General features: G+C 46.7%; 1 protein-coding gene across 34 annotated transcripts in view; it reads right to left on the reverse strand.

The window, feature by feature from the left end:
- Positions 1-5598, reverse strand: part of TCF7L2 (transcription factor 7 like 2) — a 196685-nt gene extending 191087 nt beyond the window's left edge. For 5 of the 34 annotated variants that reach the window (XM_033841480.2, XM_033841484.2, XM_033841485.2 and 2 more), the window contains exons 1-3: positions 4831-5591; positions 4487-4553; positions 4153-4277 (exon numbers count right to left, since the gene is read on the reverse strand). In XM_033841480.2, coding sequence (XP_033697371.1) covers positions 4153-4277; positions 4487-4553; positions 4831-5019 — 381 coding nt within the window. In that variant the 5' untranslated portion in view covers positions 5020-5591. Of the gene's footprint in view, positions 1-4152; positions 4278-4486; positions 4554-4830 lie in introns of all 34 variants that reach the window. The other 29 variants (XM_073793966.1, XM_033841487.2, XM_033841511.2 and 26 more) reach the window with 15 other exon arrangements.
- Positions 5599-15888: the final 10290 nt, after the last annotated feature.

Below are 15888 nucleotides of genomic sequence, written 5' to 3' on the forward strand. Positions count from 1 at the left end.
GAGAGCGGACCAGCTTCCAGCAGGGACCCTAAATGAAATCCATATCAGTAAAATTAAAATCAAGGTGGAAAACTCCTAGCCAGAGCGGGGATTGTTTTCCTCCAAATCTTTTCTCAATCAGATAGGGGGCATCAGTGAAAGCTACTTCCCTTCAGCAGTCAAAAGTTTCCAAAAACACTTCTTCCAGATAAACACTCCAGCCTCCCGGACTGCCTCATAGTTTGTTTCTGGGGTTTCAGAAAGCTTTCATTTCAACAAACTGCAAAGCACTGGCATATTAAATTTATAATCATTAAAATATGACTTACTGGGTGAATGTTGAGCCCATAATCCAAACTGCAGACATTAAACCCCAACCTATAAAGATTAGCACGGAATTAATACTTTGCATTGAGACTGAAATCTAAACATGTTTGCCATAAATATTTCTGAAGGAGATGAAAAACAATTAGCATAAATACCAAAGAAGGGCAAGAACACCTGTTCTTTTTCAGGGTGATAAGCATTTTATTGTTCTCTATTTAAAATGTAATGACCTGTGTAATTACAGTAATATTACATTGTTATGTAGGGGCTTGGAATGTCGCACTTTGAAAAGTGTTGTCAAAACAATCAGGGGTGAAGGTGGGGGGTAGGAGGACAATGGGGAAGGACCACCATTAACCCTTCACACTCCGAGGTCTAAATCTTTTGTATTAAGAAAGGATTATGCTGTTTGAGCGAGGAGAAAACATCCATTTTTCACCAGGCAGAAAGAGAAGCTGCTGCCCGGCTAAATAAAACCCCAATGAATAATAGGCCCCTCTTGGTTTCCTTTAAATGCTGGATTCCAAGTTCAAAAATGAATTCAAGATGCTGCTTATTTATTTGTTCAACCTAGTAGCAAACAGCTTCAGCTGAAAAGCAAACAACTTTGGATCAAAGAAGATGTGAAAGCTCTAATAATCAACCCCTTAAAAAGAATTTCAAACCTAACTGGAATTTCGGCCACCGTATCCCATATTCTCATTTGGCAGGAGGGAAAAAAGAAACGTAAAACTACTCTTTCCTATCTACTTTAATATGGTAACAGTATTCTTATCTTTGGTATATACAAATGTTACCACAATTCTAATATTTGCCGTTCTATCACCTCCCATCTCCTCAACCAGACCTCTCACCTTAATGCTTTTTTGTATTCGAACCTTTTTAAAAGCTGTTCCTATTACAGTATCAAAGGCTAAATTAATGTGATGGAGGAATCTTTTGTCATTTTAAAATAAAATTATTACTATCAAGCTTTATGGCATCTCCAGCAATTAAAGCATTATTCTTGAGATAAAATATTATTCATCATAAGCCCATCTAATGATACTCCTTAATTCTTTACATTCTTAAAAAGAAAAGCAGAAATCAGGAATCCAAAGAGTTTGCTTTTTAAAGGATGCAATTGTTTACAGGTACACTCATAAGTTAACAGAAAATGTAGCAAAAGAACACCACCACCAAGGAGGGTCCGGAAGAGAATAGAACATACAGCTAATTTGTCTTTACACCTTGCCCTCAAAAACACACTCTATGAAGCACTAAGAATTTCAGATGAGCATGAAAAGACCGCTATCTTGCCTATAGATTCCTTCGGCAGCTGTATCAAATCTGGAATTGCAAGCCGGCCCTCTGATCGAAGAGGTCAGGAGTGACACACAACAGCCTCTCAGCCTCATTTCCATGGCTCTACTTACCGGCTTAAATAACCTTAATTCTGGAGCACATCAGCTAACCCAGGTAACAGATAGGAGGAGGAAGGGCCTGTGCACACTAAAGATGTCTGTTGGTGTTTGACACGCAAATACTAAAACTGCCTCCTGACTTCAGAAATGTCTTCTCAGACTCCATCTGATGTCACAGCATCAGGCCACCCGCTATGTCCTATGTCCACAATTAAAATAACTAGACGCCGAGGGTTCCTACGATGCCCACAGAGGGGACGGGGATGTTGGGAGCCATCCTTTTCGCACCGGGAAATCATTTATTTACCTTTAACAATTTCCCTGTTTCCTAATTACAGCGCAACACAACTGTTGCAGTTTCAGGAGATCTTGCGGCAAGATTGCCAGCGGTCACAGGCAGGAGTTTGCAAAGAGTCAAGAAGGCCAGCAAGCCCACCATCAAAGCTCAATATTCAGATGGCCTTTCAGATGGCTAAGTGGATTTTAAAATAATACCAGAGAGGCTTCCATCGTAGGGGGAGGGGAGGAGAGTAAGAAATTCTCAGGGTTACTTTGGAATGTCGCTTGGTCGGCTTGGTTATTACACAAACTCTCCGATTCTGAGCCGAATACTCCCGGTTCAGGATGCCCACAGGCTCCCAAGAAAAATACAACGTAACCGGACAATGTTTCCCCTACAGCTGCAACCCCACTGCCCGGCCCCCGCCGCCTGAAAGAACTGGCCCTGAAGGAGGAGGTCGGGCTGAAATGCTCTCCCAGCTTCCCAAGCATGCAGAAGCCTGGGCGCGCGGGAGGGGGAGGGAGGGTAATAATTATTTCTCTTTCCTGGCCATAACAAATGACCGGTCTAGCATGCCCTTGCCATTTTTGCCAGGGCCCCAAAAAACAAGTCAAACCTGATAGTTAATATTTTAATGCTTAAAAACACTTGTAGATCTGATCGACTCCCGTCCGGCAAACCCTCGGCCATTAGCACCGAATCCACGGCTGCTGAACAGTGGGTGCACTATTTCAAATTGCTATCTCGAGTTACCGAAAAATAAAAGAAAACAGAAGAAGTGAGTGTAAATAAGAGGTAGGGGGACCAAACCAGAGAGGGTGCAAAATGACAATCCCGAGAAGCCGGGCACAAACGTTTAGAGATTGCGTCTAGAGATTCGTAATCCAGGCTTTTTAGAGGAGGGTGGGACGGGGGGAGGGGGTTCAAGGCGAGGGCAGGGGGCAGAGGCCTGTCGGGGAAGAGGGTGAGCCTTATTCACAAATGTCACGGGGGGGCGCGGGACGCACGCCGCGGGAAGCGCCACCCCCCGGAGCCTGGCACCCCGCGCCTCCCTGGAGCCCCCAAAGTTGGGTGGCCCACGATCAGCAGCCCAATCCCTTGAAAGAAAGGAGCCCTCGGCCTCCCTCACCCTCTATACACCCTTGGGCCCCGCACAACCTGGTCTCTGGCCCCCCAGGGCCCACTGAGGGCCTTCTCGGAAGCTGGCGAGCGCAGATCCCGCTATAAACCCCAAGGCACCAAAATTCCCTAGAAATACATCAAGTCCGCTCGGAGGAGACCATCCCGGCTCCATACAAACCAAAACCCGCGGCCACAGGGGCCTCTCCACCCCGCGCGGCCCGGGAGAGCCCGCAGCCAGCGCGCCGGGCAGCCGAGCCGGCCACGGCGCCCAGGGCGCTCGCGGCCCTGCGGGGTGGCCCCAGAAAAGGAAGCCCAGAGCCCCCAAGTTTGCAGTGGGACCAGTCTTGGAAGCGTGACCTTCCAGGGGAAAAGGGAAGGAGGGCTGAGAGCCAGCCATCGCCACTAGAAAGCTAAACAAATACGCGGCCGAAAGAGAAAGACGAGGCGCTTCTCCAAGGCCCCGGGCTCCGCGCGCCCGCTAGTTCTCAAGTCCAACGCCTGGAGGACAATCCACTCTACCCCGCGCGTCGGGCGCAGCCCATTAACTCAGTCCCCGGCAGCGGCAGCCAAGGGGTTAACCGGGGAAAGCCCAAGACGCCACAGAAGAGGGAAGGAAAAGAGAGAGAGAGAAGGAGAGGGAGAAAAGAAAGAGCCACACAGTCATCTTCCCAGGGTGAAGAAACAAACGCCACCACCAAAGGGGGCGGGGGGAATCAGAGCGCAAAAAAAAGTTCTTCTGATTCCCCCCCAACCAACAAAGCCCTGCTTGGAAAGAAAAGTCTCCCCAACATCACGAGGCAACAAACTGAAAGCAAGAACATGGCGAAGTGCAAACAAATCCAGTCCACAAAAGGCAGAAAAGTTTGGAGAGTTTCGGGCTGCCTGGGCCACAAGAGGGGGAGGGGAGGCGGGGAGGGGAGGAGGCGGGGAGGGAGGGGAGAGGGAGGGAGGGGGCAGGGCAGGGCAGGGGCCGCATGCGGGGCCGGGCGGGAGGCAAGGGTGGGCGGTCAGCGGGCGGGGGCCGCGCGCGGAGGCACTTACGGTTCGGGCGGTGGGCGAGAGCGATCCGTTGGGGAGGTAGGGGCTCGTCAGGTCGGGGATCATGATGAAAGGGTAGCCGGGATACGGTGGCCCCTTAAAGAGCCCTCCATCTTGCCTCTTGGCCGCTAACATGGCGGGGCAGCGAGGGGACGGCGGCGGCCGCGCGGAGCGGGAGAGAGCGAGGAGAAACTTTTTAGAAAGTGCCCCAAGTGGCTGGGCGCCCCGGCCGGGCCGACGCAAGGCCCGGCCGAGCGGGGCGCGGGGCCCGGGCGCGCGGGGCGGCGGGCCCGGGGGACAGCTCCCGGCGGCTGCGGGGCGCGCGGGGCGTACTCACCTTCTTCCAAACTTTCCCGGGATTTATCTCGGAAACTTTCGGAGCGAGGCGGAGGCCGTCTTTCCGCCTTCCCGGAGGGGTGGAGGTGGGGAGGGCGAGGGGCAAACGCCACGCAGAGGGGGGAGATGGGGGAGAAAAAGAATCAGCGAGGTGGGGGGGTTTGGGATGGGAGAGAAAAACAGGGTTACAAGTTTTTGCAATGGTGGCACCACACGCACACGCCGCCCGCCCGGCCCCGCGGCGTCCCGCCGCCGCCCCCAGCCCCGATTTCTCCCCTTTAAGCAACATTTGCCAAGCCCAGGAAATAGATTAAGAACCCCGCCAGCCCGAGGGGCTTTTCCTACCTCGGAATCGGAGGAGCTGTTTTGATTCGTTTCTGATTCATTGACTAGAGACGATTTGACATCAGCTAAATCCCTCTCTGCCGAGGAGTTTTCGGAGCTCTTCTCCTCTTGCTCGCCCTCGTCTTTGAAGGAAATCAGTTCGTCGTTGGCGCCTAGGTCATCTCCTCCACCGCCGTTCAGCTGCGGCATTTTTTTCACCCACCAGCAGCAATTTTGGAAGAAAAATGAAGGAGAAAGAAAAGCCAAAAAAAAAAAAAAAAACCAAAAAGTTTTGCCCCCCCCCCAGAAAAATACTGCAAGAAAAAGACGAGTCCAAGGTGAACTTTTTTCTGCTTTGGGGTCTTTTTCTCCTGGGGAGGGGAAAGAGGGAGGAGGGGAGGGGAAGGGGGGGGAGATCTTCTGCACGCGTGAGTTTGGGTTTCTTTTTTCTCTCGTTCCCAAGGATCCGATCAATGTGCAAAAAAATAATAAATAAAAAAAGGGGGGTAAAAAAAAACACACACACCAACAACAACAAGAAGTCAGATATAAAGAGCAAAGGGGGGGGGAAGCCGAAGATACAGGAGGAGCTCGTGCCGCTCGGATTTGAGTGAGTTGAAGTTAGACTGAGAGCTTTTCAGTTCAAAGGCGGCGCTGATTGACAGATAGAAAAAGGGGGATCGAAATCCGGAGGAACGGAGTAGTCTGGGAGCGGAGATTATTGACAGGGAGAGAGGAACACACTCGCTTAATGAGATGCCGGGGGGCGGGGCCGGCCCGGTGACGTCTGCATAAATAAACAGCCGGTGTGGGCGGGGCGGGGGTGGCTAACAATGATCCTTTCGGGCGCCGGGAGAGGGAGGAGGGAGACGAGGAGGAGGAGGAGGAGGAGAGGGGCGGGGGAGGGGGGGAGAGACGGAGGGAGGAGTGTGCAGGGGGAGAGGCCTGCGCTGAGTGTGTGCGAGCCTGGGAGTCTGGGCGAGGGAACGGGGACTCGCTCCGGGAGGGGGGTGGCTTCAGAAAGACAATGCGGAGTAGGAGAGGAGGGGAAGGGGGTGGCGACCGCGTCAGGAATCCGAGCCGAGGAAGGCGGAAGGAAAGCCCACTTGGGGGGCGGGGATGGGGTGAGGCCCAGAAAAAGTGTACTTTAGAAATATTAGAAATAAGTCTTAAGGAAGGGGAAAAGGGGGAGAGTATTGTGGGGAAGGGGTGCGGGCTGGTGTTTAGTGGTTAAGCCAGCAATGAAATCGGCCACCCTTGGGCGGGATATAAGAGAAGTGGTCAAAAAGAGAGATCAACCCTCCACTTTCAGAGAGCTTGGGGAAGTGGAGGGCTGGGCAAAGTTCCTGGTTATCTGCAATGAAAGAAACTATTAACCCACGAGGTCTTCCCTCCCCTTTCTTGTTTATTAATAGTGAATCATTTCATTAAGTCTTAAGTCTCACTAGAATAAATATGCCAAGATGACTTTTTATCCAAAAAACAATCAAATACTGTAGTGTTTGTCAAGGGCATTAAAAATATCCTTAAGGAAAAATACATGATTCTTTTCAATGTAGAGTGTTGTTCTTTTTTTTTTTTTTTTTAAACTGACTTTGGAGGTGGTAGGAAATAAGCTAGGATTCAAAGTCCTTTCTGACTTTGGAGGTGAAAAGTTTGGGCGTTAACACCGCCAGGGAAAATAAAACTGAAAGTTCACCAACCCTTGGGACCAGTGGGTCTGGAGTCTTTCTGGAAGGGGGTCTGAAATGAAATCCCCAAAAGACTGACCAAATAATCAAGATGTAGATGGCTCTGGCAGGAAATTGCTAACCCAGCTGATGCTGGAAGACCTCTGGGAGGAGATGGAAAACCTGAGGTTTGAGGCAGGTATTTGTTGATTTTTAGGCTCTCTCTTGGAGAGCAGATTGATTTGCTACAAAATGGGGAAGAAAATTATGTCGAAGGGGGAAAGGCCTGGGTCCCAAAACACCGTGTCCCTAGAAAATGGGGCAAGAACACTCATTTTCTTGCAAATATCCAACGAGAAGTGGACTGGAATCTACAACATGAAAGGGGACAAAAAGAACCAGAAAAAAAGAAGTCAATAAGAATTAGCAAATTGTCTTTTAGGAGCAGTGTTGGCCTGGAGTCCAGGATGAGCTAAATTATTTCACCCACATCCCTTAAAAAAAATCTCACCTGCTCTTCAGCTGGCCTGTCAGCACCTAAGCTTTCCAAAAGAAAGCAAATTCAAATGTAATATTTAGAGAGTTTGGGTTTTCAGCAAAACTGTTTTATAGGCTAAGGTCTCAGCAAGAAGACTACTAAAAATGATGATACCAAGATTGACAAGGCCAATGCATTCCCTTGCACTGGAAAAAAATTCATAAGCACATTTGCACACTAAAGAGTAAGATGTGGGCAAAATAAAAATGTGGTGGGGGCGTGGGGGAGGGCTATGGAGGAGAATCACTGAAACTCCCAGCTTTAATATGAATCAGAAAATCAGAAGTAGAGTGAGAAGGAGCCTGAAAAGAAGTAAAACAAATGTGTACCTTTAATCAGACAGGATTGCATAGGATACAAAGCACAGGGCTAATTAGTCTCAGCAGGTAGGACTAACCTTCAGACTTCATAAATAAATAAGGCGGGCACAGTTTCTAAGAGGGTGAGTGGAGACAGAAAGGGGATTATTTCAAGACACCAAGTAAAAACATGAAGAATGAAATGCTTCACTGTTAAATCCATGTACAAATGGATTTAACAGTGTCCTTTTTTTAGGTCTTTTCACTTGGTTGCCTTTAGATTTACACATTTAGCAAATGACCATAGCTTCTCACACTTGCTAATTGTCACCTGTATACTTAGGTGGCTGAGTCTGTGTACAGCGTAGACTTTCGTAAGGCCTGTTTTAAAGACTTATTTACTCAAACGGGAACACATTTATAGTAACTCAATTTTGTGGCCATTTCTTTGTCCTGTGCAGTGGTTCTTTTATTTTAGTCTAAAGCTGATCGGAATTAAATTGGATACTGGGGTCTTCAGTGTCCTTTATAGGACTTACCTGGAAAATGAAAGCTCATAAATATACTGAGTTGAAATTTTAAAGAATGTACTTATTGTTTTTAATGTCCTGGCCTGCATTTTTATCGTATGTAAATATTAAGGGCTTTCTGCCGATGATTAGTAACCTCATCCACCTTGGCATATCCTTATATTTCTCATTCAAAGGAAACTCTTGAATCCTTCCTTCTTTAAATCTCTGATTTAATTAAGCAGTGGAAAGTTATTCCATGATAGCCCATGTGCCACATTAAATCCTGTTGCTTCGTGCCATAAACAGGCTTGGGGAGACCAGCAAGATCTCAGAGGGTCAATTACCCCTGAGTCTCTGAAAGGGCTTCAGGTGATGCGGGGATAGGGGAGAAGTGGGGGGAGGGTGTGAAATTGAAATTGGCAAAAAGCAAGGTAATACAATATTTTTTTTAAAAAGGTCAGGTTGGCCCACAACCTGGACATGTAATTTGTAGATTTGCTGTGAAATTTTAAACAACGGTTGGCTTGTGTCCCGGTGTTGAGGCTACTTCTCTCTCTAGATACTGATGACTGACTCCTAGTTTATAGGACCAAGAGTTCTACCCAAATAGCAGGGGTTCTAAACACAGGGAGGAAACCAGACCAGTTCTGACTTTAGCCTGAGCCAAGGAGTTTTGCATATTGGGGGGCTCTCAGGTTGGAGGAGAAGCTGGGACCTTTTCCCTTGGAGGCCTTTCCCGGGGCCAGCCCAGGTCCTGAGCTGTAAGTAGGCTGTCCCTCAACCCTCCTTGCTGTCTCCTTCTCATCATCCACTGCCCTTCTGCTTCTTCACTTCTCTGTTTTCTCCTCCCCTTCAGCCATCCCTCTATTTTTTTTTTTTTTTTTTTTTTGCGGTACGCGGGCCTCTCACTGTTGTGGCCTCTCCCGTTGCGGAGCACAGGCTCGGGACGCGCAGGCTCAGCGGCCACGGCTCACGGGCCCAGCCGCTCCGCAGCACGCGGGATCCTCCCGGACCGGGGCACGAACCCGTGTCGCCTGCATTGGCAGGCGGACTCCCAACCACTGCGCCACCAGGGAAGCCCATTCCTCTATTAAATCTCTGTGGACCTGTGTTGATGTTAGCAATCTGCATTTTAACCTCAAAAATTAAGTGAATACGTTACCTCTCCCGTTGGTACTTCCTTGTTCATCCCTATTGGGGAGCGTGAAAAGGAAGTTTCAGTTTATATAAATCACTTTTCAGGCATCAGTTCCCTACTGGGGGGCGTTATGGCAGAGTGCTAGATGTCCTCTGAAATATGGGACTGTGCTTGAAGGAATATGGCAGAAACAGGCTGGCCATTGGCCTTGTTACCTATGGCCCCTTTGTCCTGTCTCACCTGACAGGTGAGGTGTTTGGACTGGATATTTTCTTAGGTCCTTTCTAACATTCAGAAAATCCATGATCCCGTAGTTTCAGCCCACACCCCAGTTACGCTAAGAGGCTCACCAGCATAGCAGCAAAAGGGACAAACTGTATTGGAAGTTTGGCTTTAGAATTTAGGAAAAACAAGGATAGTCTTCTTAGATTCACCAGAAGTAGAGAATACATGTCAACAACCATATTCAGCTTCCCCAATCACCTGGCAAGGGTCTAGTAATTAAACCTAGATGGTGTTCCGTACATGTGTGTATGTGTCCTGTGTGATTTTTCTTTAAAGATCCAGGCTCCAAGATGGATAATCTGTTACCCACTGTGTTGGACTTAGCTATGCAGGGAGTGTGCTGACTGAGGAAGCCAAAAAAAGAATCTGAAAACATAAGGAAGCTATAAAATGGGGAAATGTTGAGAAGCCAAAGTCCTGATTCCACTGTGAGATTTTCTGTTTGCTTTTTGTTCTGCGTGGGTGATGGTTCCTTATTTGGATGTTGAAGAAAGCTACTCCCTTAGCCAACCTAGGAACACTAAAAATTGGACACCTGAGAGTTTTCAATTTTAGCAGGAGGAAGGGACAGGCAAAAAGGGCCCACTTCACAGGGAACCTTTTATTTTCCCCCAATGATTCTATCAAGGGACTCGGAAAGGCACACACCCTCTTCTTGAAACCCTGAGGGACACTGTTCTGTTTTTGGCATTTTTCTGAAGTGTCTGGCTTGATCACCTTGCTTCAGCTAATGACAGGTCCAGGTAAAGTGACAATAATGCCTGATGATCTAAGGGTTAATGGGGAGATGTATGCATTTGTACAGGGTTTCATCACCTGCCTTCATAAGCTGATCACTACCGCTATAGGCATTTGTGACAGGAGCAGCCTTTTAAAAGACATCAGTCCTCCATAAATATACCTTTCTTATTGACAAGATGTCTTTTAACCCTAATAGTAATGGAAGAAGGCCAATAAATGAAACATTTACTGCATAACTTGCCTTATTTTGGGGTGGTGTACATTTCCTTTCTAGCCATCTCTAGAAGATGTTTTCAGCCTAATTTGCTCCCTAGAAATTTCGCTTGCTACAGTTATACGTCTATGACGTTTTATTGCCTGAAGCCAAGTCTGCATAAGAACTTTCTTAAGATATACTTATCCTAATGCCAAGCTACAGGAACGGGGCTGCTTTATGCTGAATTATTTGTGCTACCCTGATATACAGGGCAGAGACTTCCCGATAGTCATTGCCATAGGGTAGGTCTAAATGTTCCTGAGAAGGGGAAAAAAGGCAGGAAAAAGGTGAAAAAAGTTTCATCTAGGTTGATTTGTAGAAGTCTTTAGAATTAATAATTGAGTATGTATTTAACATATTAAAATGCCTGAGGTTTTCTTTTCTTTTTTTTAAAAAAGAAAACGCTTCAGTGACCCCCATCCTTTTTCAGGGAACATCCTTGCCCACTCAAACCCATTTTTCTATTCAGAGATGTCATGGATACCAAAGCACCTTCCACAAAGACATGGGTACTTTAACTTGAGGCGGGGACGATGTCCGCCAGCATTGAGCCATCTCATAAGGTGGTCTACGTCTGTTCAAGGGACAGAGCAGGTGAAATTTCAGGAGAGGACATTGTTCTCCTTGTAATTTATCTAGGTGTGGGCTGACACACCTGCTTCTGGCCAAAAGCATCATGGGATGGAGGAGGATTCAAGGAGACTCCCAGGTCCAGAGTGTGAAGATTTCAGGCTCAGTCCCCCCAGGAATCCAAAGCAGCTTTAAGCCCCAGCCTGTCCTTGAGGAAGGTCTAAATCTATGTTGATCAAATCACTTGAGACTGGATTAGAATCAGCTTCCCCCCGCCTTGCAAATATCCCAATTGCTTCTGTAAATTCTAATGATATTCGTGGATTATAGTTCCTAATGAAACACTCATTTGGACAGGGAAAGGGAAGAAGGATAAATGATGAGTTCCGGGGTCCGGAGTGAGTTCGGATCGCATACAGACAACAGCCTGAAGCACAGAAACAAGGAGCAAGGCTTCCGGTGGAGTCATCTGGAGCGAGCCCTGTCTCTTGGTGCCTGCGGGCACGCTGTAAATACCTAGAGCAGGAGGGAAGGCATTAATCGTTATTTCTTAAAGGTTCCACAATGCCGAGAGGGAGAGATTATAATGACCCCAAAACCCCATAAGAAGCACAGATACCCCTCCCAGCAACGCCTCCCGTGGAAGCGTGGTCTTCCTCTAGGCACGGGTACCCAGACACTGATTCTCTCACCCTTTCTAGCGATGGCCCAGGTTCCTGACGGTGTGTTCGCAGAACAGGTAAGCGCGTTCCTCGCTCCCACCCGGCAAAGGGCTCTGCTCCCAGGAAAAACCAAGTCCTGGGCTGGGCAGAATCAGCAGAGGCCCCACCCACTCTCCCTTCTCTGACCTACCAGCGTTCATCAGGGGTTGGAGGTCTTGTGAGTGCTGGTGTCTTACTGCCTGTGAGACCCTCCTGATCCCGCCAGCAGCACCCCCAGCCCCCCAACAGCAAAGGTGATGACTGTCTGGAAACCAGATGGGGCATTTCTCAGGGAAGGATCTGATACTGCTGTCTTGGAGTCTTGTCTCCTTTGAAGGAACTTCACACACCCGTCTGTACAAGAAGCATCTTTCTAATGATCTTCTGGCTCTTCATGTTATTATTATTTTTTTAACATCTTTATTGGAGTATAATTGCTTTACAATGGTGTGTTAGTTTCTGTGTTCATGTTATTTTATTTCTGGCTACAAAACAGCATGTACTGTAGAGTTCTTTTTTTTTAAGTATAATTGTTCCTTAAAAATATTTGAAAGGATGTGCTCCAAAATGTCAACAGCACTATTTTTTCTCTCGATGATAGTATTGGGGATAATACTAGAAACTGCCATATGTCCCCTTTTGCGGGTGGGGGAGGAAGCAAAATCACCACCAGAGAACCACTGCTGTGCAGTGAACCCCCTCTCTGAAAGGAATATGATCAACTCACTTTAGTAAGTCAGTTCTCTAACCGGTGAAGGGAGACCACCATCTCCTCTTCCTCCAGCCAATGGGGACCTGTATCAGAACGGCCTGGGGAGTTTTTACAAACTGTGCCACCTCCCTGGTGAGAACCTATGCCCTGCACAAGAAGGCATCTTGATCTCACCAGAAGTGTTCAAATTTGGGCTCTGCCATGTACGAATATGTGACCTAGGACCAGTGCATGAATCATTCTGACTTTATTTACTCATCTATGAAATGGGGGCATGATATCTACATCTAAGTGGTGAGGATTCAATGAAATGACGTGTACAATTACCTTGATCACAGAGGCTTTCAACTGGGTAGATTTCCTTTCTTGCCTCCCCTCTCCAGACGGAGATATCGGTGGGAGGACTCAGTACATCTTAGCTCTTATCACTGTTATTCTACCCCTCCTAGTTACTCTTCTCAAGATTTGCTGCATTATAAAAAGGCAAGGTGCCTGCACTCAAAACAAACACATCTGGAATGGTGGCTTTCAAGCACCAAAGACAAGCCAGGCGGCAGACTCGTTAGGGTCTCTTTGTGGTGCTGTCCATCAGGAGGTGGGTAGCCCCACCACGAGAGTGTTTTCAACCAACCTCCTCTCCCTGTCCCTCTAGGCAAGTCCCTCCCACCCATTTAGGGAGTGTGGCAGTACAGATTTCGAAAGCCCTCAAGGCTTAATCTCAATTGTCTAGTAATTTAATAATAGGCAGCCCTTTGCAGACACTAATTAAGCAAGAGCAAGCTCCCTGGTGAGGGAGGCCGGCCACCCTCCCACCCCTGGCCCCAGGAGAAGTGGTTTGCCTGGAGCTAAAGAAAAAAGAAAGGAAGGAGCTAGGTCAAAAGGGAAGAGAGGAATTCCAGGTCAGAGGACTTCAGGGGCTTGGTCCAGTCAAGGTGACCATGGGCCACTCTGGGCTGGAGCATCTCCTGTAGACGAGAGGCTCTCCTAGCACTTCCATTTCTTAGGGGTGGGTGTCAGAGACCCCTTTGCCCATCCGAAGCTAGGTTTAGTCTCTCCCCAAAATGCACTATCACTTAAATTTTTGCAAATACTCTAGAGACTTTTTATTAAAATTTCCTATCCTAAATAATCATAAGGGGGGGCGAGAGGGATAAATCAGGAGCTTGGGATGAACACAGATAACCAACAAGGGCCTACTGCATAGCACAGGGAACACTATTCAATATTCTATAACCTATACTAGAAAAGAATCTAAATCTTTTTTTTTTTTTTTTTGCGGTACGCGGGCCTCTCACTGCCGTGGCCCCTCCCGCCGCGGAGCACAGGCTCCGGACGCGCAGGCCCAGCAGCCATGGCTCACGGGCCCAGCCGCTCCGCGGCACATGGGATCCTCCCAGACCGGTGCACGAACCCACGTCCCCCGCATCGGCAGGCGGACCCCCAACCACTGCGCCACCAGGGAAGCCCTCTAAATCTTTTCTGAATCACTTTGCTGAATCACTTTGCTGTACACCTGAAACTAACACAACATTGTAAATCAACTATACTCTAATAAAGCTAAATAAAAAAAAATAAAACTTTAGGGACTTCTCTGGTGGCGCAGGTGTTAAGAATCCACCTTTCAATGCAGGGGACACGGGTTCGAGCCCTGGTCCGGGAAGATCCCACAGGCGGCGGAGCAACTAAGCCCGTGCGCCACAACTACTGAGCCTGCGCTCTAGAACCTGCAAGCCACAACTACTGAGCCCTCATGCCACAACTACTGAAGCCCACCCACCTAGAGACCACGCTCCGCAACAAGAGAAGCCACCACAATGAGAAGCCCGTGGAGCGCAACGAAGAGTAGCCCTCGCTCGCCGCAACTAGAGAAAGCCCGGGCACAGCAACGAAGACCCAAAGCAGCCTAATTAATTAATTAATTAGTTAGTTAATTAAATAATAAAATAAAATAAAAACTTTAAATTTAAAAAATCATAAGTAAAGTTTTACGTTGGTTGAGTCTTTTACAGTCTTAGAAGCACTTTCCAGTAGGCAAGCACTAGGGTGTGGAGATGAGCCACACGAGTTCTAGAATGATGGCCTTGAACCTGTCAATGGCACTCACCAGCTGGTTTGCCTGCAACACAGTATTTCACCTTCCATTTCCTTCTGCATAAAATGGAGTTAGTAGGAGTAGCTCCTGTTAAAATTATTTCCATTTTACCGATGGAAAAACCGAGACTGGGAAAAACTGGACCAAACTCACTCAAGTCAATAAAGGCTTCAGTTGGAACCCAGGACTCCTGACCCTTCATATATCGCTCTGCCTCTCTATTAAAGCCTTTAAAACTTTTTATTGAGGTATAGCATTCAAACAGTACAGTGCAAAACTCTTAAATATTCACCCTGATAAATTTTTAAAAATGGGCACATTCACATAACTACCATCTAGATCAAGATAATAGAATAGTACTACCAAAACAACAGGAGCAATCTTTGTGTGCCCTCCAAGTCAAGATTCGCCCCCCCCTCCAAAGTACGATTGCCAGATTTAGCAAATAAAAATATCGCTTAGGACATACTTCTTATAAAAAATTCGTTGCTAATCTGAAATTCAAATTTAACTAGGTGGCCTGTATTTTATCTAGCAATCCTACTCCGAAAGCAACCACTGTTCTGACTTTATGACGCTAGAATAGTTTTGCCTATTCTTGTCACAGAAATGGAATCATATCTTATTGTACTCTTTTGTTTCTGGCTTCTTTTTCTTAACATTATGCCCAAGAGAGTCAACAATGTAGCAGTAGTTCATTTTCACTACTGTATAGTATTCCACTGTATACAATGGAATATAAATTTATAATATACAATGAATACAAGTTTAGTCATTGTATATTATAAATATATACATATACAATGAATATGAATTTATTTAACCACTCTACTACAGATGCAACTTTGGGGTGTTTTTAGAAGACAAACAGAGCTACTATAAACATTATTCTTGTGTATTCCTTTTTGTTAATATCTGAATGCATCCCCATTGGGTATAAACCTAGAATTAAAATACCTGTGACATCAGGGTATGTATGTGTTCAGCTTTAATGGATGGTACTAAATTTCTCCAAACTAGTTGAACCAATTTATTCTAGAATGTGCAGAGAACTTCTGTTGCATCACCTGCTATTGTCACTTTCCCCCCCTTTTATGGTGAGGATATAGGGAAATTTGCATTTCCCTGATGAGTAATGCTGTTGGGCATCTTCACATGCCTATTGGTTATTTAGATGTCCTCTTTAGGAAAGTGCCTGTTTAAGTCTTTTGCCCATTTAAAAAAATGAGTTGTCTGTCTTTTTCCAATTGATCTGTAAGAATTCTTAACATGTTCTAGGTATGAATTCTTTGTCAGACATAGGTTTTGCAAATAGTTTCTCCCTCTCTGTGGCTTGCCTTTTCATTCTCATAATAGTACATTTTGATAAACAGAAGTTTTTCGTCTTTATGGTTATTGCTTTTGTGTGTGTTAAGAAATCTTGACCTACTCCAAGGTCACAGTGATATCCTCCTATCCAGTGATTGCCTTCTAGAAGAATTTTCATTTTGTTTTTCATGTCTAGAACTACTGGACTATGGTATGCACATTTCTTTTCTTTTTTTCTTTTTTTTTTGACTGCGCCC

Source organism: Tursiops truncatus, chromosome 16 (genome assembly GCF_011762595.2).
Source record: "Tursiops truncatus isolate mTurTru1 chromosome 16, mTurTru1.mat.Y, whole genome shotgun sequence".
Classification (NCBI taxonomy): Eukaryota; Metazoa; Chordata; class Mammalia; order Artiodactyla; family Delphinidae; genus Tursiops; species Tursiops truncatus.